Source organism: Lathyrus oleraceus, chromosome 7 (assembly GCF_024323335.1).
Source record: "Lathyrus oleraceus cultivar Zhongwan6 chromosome 7, CAAS_Psat_ZW6_1.0, whole genome shotgun sequence".
In the NCBI taxonomy this organism is placed as follows: Eukaryota; Viridiplantae; Streptophyta; class Magnoliopsida; order Fabales; family Fabaceae; genus Lathyrus; species Lathyrus oleraceus.
In genome coordinates, this window is record NC_066585.1 from 477606615 (window position 1) to 477609493 (window position 2879).

Below are 2879 nucleotides of genomic sequence, written 5' to 3' on the forward strand. Positions count from 1 at the left end.
GTTGCTACAGAGACTTTTAAGATTGCTAGAGAGTAAAATAATAAAATTATTAGTTATAACTATACTTATTTTACGATTATTGCAAAATATTTTAAAACTTCAGGTGAATTTTTTGTTTGTTTTAAAAATATTTTTCAAGTTGTTTCAAATTAAAGTTGCTAGAGAGTAAAATAATAAAATTATTGATTATAACTCTACTTATTTAACGATGATTACAAAATATTTTAAAACTGCACGTGAAAAAAAATTGTTTTTAAAATATTTTTTAAGTTGTTTCAAATTAAGGTTGCTACAGACACTTTTAAGGTTGCTAGAGAGTAAATTAATAAAATTATTGATTCTAACTATACTTATTTAGATGATTATAAAATATTTTAAAACTTCAGGTTAAATTTTTTTTGTTTTTACAATATTTTTCAAGTTGTTTCAAATTAAGGTTGCTATATTGACTTTTAAGTTGATTCTAACTATATTTATTTAACGATGATTACAAAATATTTTTAAACGGTGAAAAAAAATTATTGGTTAATTAATGTGCTTTTTTTTACACAATTACTACATTTATAAACTTTAGAATTTTAACATTGAATTCAATATTTTTTTTTTCTTTTGTCATTCACTTACCTTTTTATATTTTTAAATTTATAATTTATATTTCATACATATCTTTTACTATAATTTGTTTTCAAAATAAAGATTATATCAAATTATGAAAATATATTAAAATAAGTGTTGGAGTGAAATAATAATTGTTTTAATATAAGTTTCAAATTATGAAAATAATTATTAAATTATTATCGCATATTTTATTACTCACAATTATTAATAATATTTTTGAAAGCAATTAAGAGAATAAAAAAAAATTAACACTACGCCAAAAATGACTTTTAACAGCGCATCTTAGACAGCGCTTTTAAAAGAAAGCGCTGTCTAAGGTTAAAATTAAAATAAAACACGGAAAATGTTCCAAAAAAATAATGAAAGCGCTTTTAAATATAGACCTTAGTCAGCGCTTTTGATAAAGCGCTGTCTAAAGTCTTTAAATTAAAAAAAAAATTAAAACCAAAAGCGCTGTCTAAGGGGGGGTATAGAAAGCGCTTTTGGAAAGCGCTGTCTAAGGCATACCTTAGAAAACGCTTTCCACAAAAGCGCTGTCTAAGGTCTAATTAAAATAAAATTTCAGACTCCATTTCTATTTTCGTTCTCTGTTCTTTTGTTTTCCCTCCTGCGAACGTTGAAACCCTAACAGCGAAAACCAGCGAACACGAATACACTTGCGGTATGTTCTTCAATATTTCTTCATTTCTATTTTTAGGCATTAACTGATGTTCTTCAATATTCAGTAACTATTTTTAGGCTCTATGTTCTTCAATATTCAGTAACTAGTTTTTTAAAGAGCTTTTCAAAATCCTCCGCTGTGTTAAAATACTCATTGTAGAACTTGTAGTCAATCCAGTCAATAATGCGTTTGTTGTCGAGATACAGTTTGAGGTAGTGGGGTTGGGAATCCCTTGTTGGAGCAATGGACACCACTTTCATGGATTTGGAAACAACTGGATCATCCTTGAGTAGTTTTATCACCTGTCCTATACAGTTGGAAAAGTCACTGATACTGGAACTGATGTTTTCATAGTTAATATCAATACCGTCAAGTACGTCATCGTTGGGGACTTTGGTCTGGTAGTTTAGGATGATCCCTTTGATTGATGATGTGGCATTCACAATCCAGTCTTCATTATCCTTAGGGTTGAATGTATTTTCAGGGCCATTGCCTCCTATGCTTATTACCACTTTCACTTTCACGTTCTTAAGCTTTTTCTTTAGTTCCACCACCTTTTCTGGACTAAAGCTGGTGATGCTCCAATTGCTGCCAAAATCTCCTGTGCCTTTTCCGTCAACATGCGTCTCTGTGGCAAAGCACAGAATGAAGTGGAATTCTTCCATGTTGGCATTGATCATTTCATCAGGAAAACGATTTATATAATCTCCCATGCCAATGTATTCTCGGAAAATGGTAGGCGTCACAGTGGTAGATCCTGACATTGTGATTTACTTTCTTTTTGAATGAGGATTTAATTGGTTGTGGTTGGAATGACAACACTCCTGTTGCCCTTTTATAAGCCTAGAGGTCCTATTTTTAATCAAACTTTTATTTATTAGTCTTCTTAATCTAATGCCATTTTATTGCTTTGCAATATAAACTATTAAACAACGCGACTAGACAATAACGACGGCAATTTGAAAATTTAAAACTATATACAAATATGACTAGACAAAAACCAAGGGTGAAGAACGTTCCTAACTATATCAATAACTCATGCAATTAATATTCTCAACACCACTACACATACACTTGCCTATTCTTTTAATTAGCTTTTTTTTTGTTTGTCAAATTTAGTCTAATTAACTAAGTTTAGAAGGAAGACTTATAATATACAAAATAATATATATTGGCGTATCGGATACGTTATTGAAGTTTATATTAACATTGGTTATGTATAGGTTTTTGAAGTTTAAAATGAATTGAACTTTATAATTGTTAGGATATTCAAAGATACTACCTTAGTTATGTATTTTCGTCTGGATTAATTGTTTACTTTAATAAGTAGGAAAACCATGGATAAAACATGGATCTGTGCCGATCGAATGACCAAAGAGTACGAGAGTGGGGTTTTGGAATTCGTTAAGTATGCTGTTCAACACGCTGAAAACCCCAGACGAATGCATTGTCCTTGCTTGCGTTGTTGTTATATTGGTAAGGTTGACGCACATGGATTGAAATCGCATTTGCTGAGGCATGGAATTGATCAAAGTTATCAGTGTTGGATATTTCATGGTGAGAAAATTAACGAGAATGTTGAATCGAGTGGAAAAAGTAA

At 30.1% G+C, this 2879-nt stretch overlaps 1 protein-coding gene across 1 annotated transcript; it reads right to left on the minus strand.

Annotated features, from left to right (window-relative positions):
- Positions 1 to 1368: 1368 nt before the first annotated feature.
- LOC127104437 (chitinase 2-like) lies at positions 1369 to 2043 on the minus strand. Its single transcript, XM_051041619.1, has one exon. The coding sequence runs from the start codon at positions 2041 to 2043 to the stop codon at positions 1369 to 1371; it is 675 nt and encodes a 224-aa protein (XP_050897576.1).
- Positions 2044 to 2879: the final 836 nt, after the last annotated feature.

Bases quoted from the DNA above. Each gene is read 5' to 3' on its own strand.
- LOC127104437 (XM_051041619.1), bottom strand. From the start codon at position 2,043: ATGTCAGGATCTACCACTGTGACGCCTACCATTTTCCGAGAATACATT.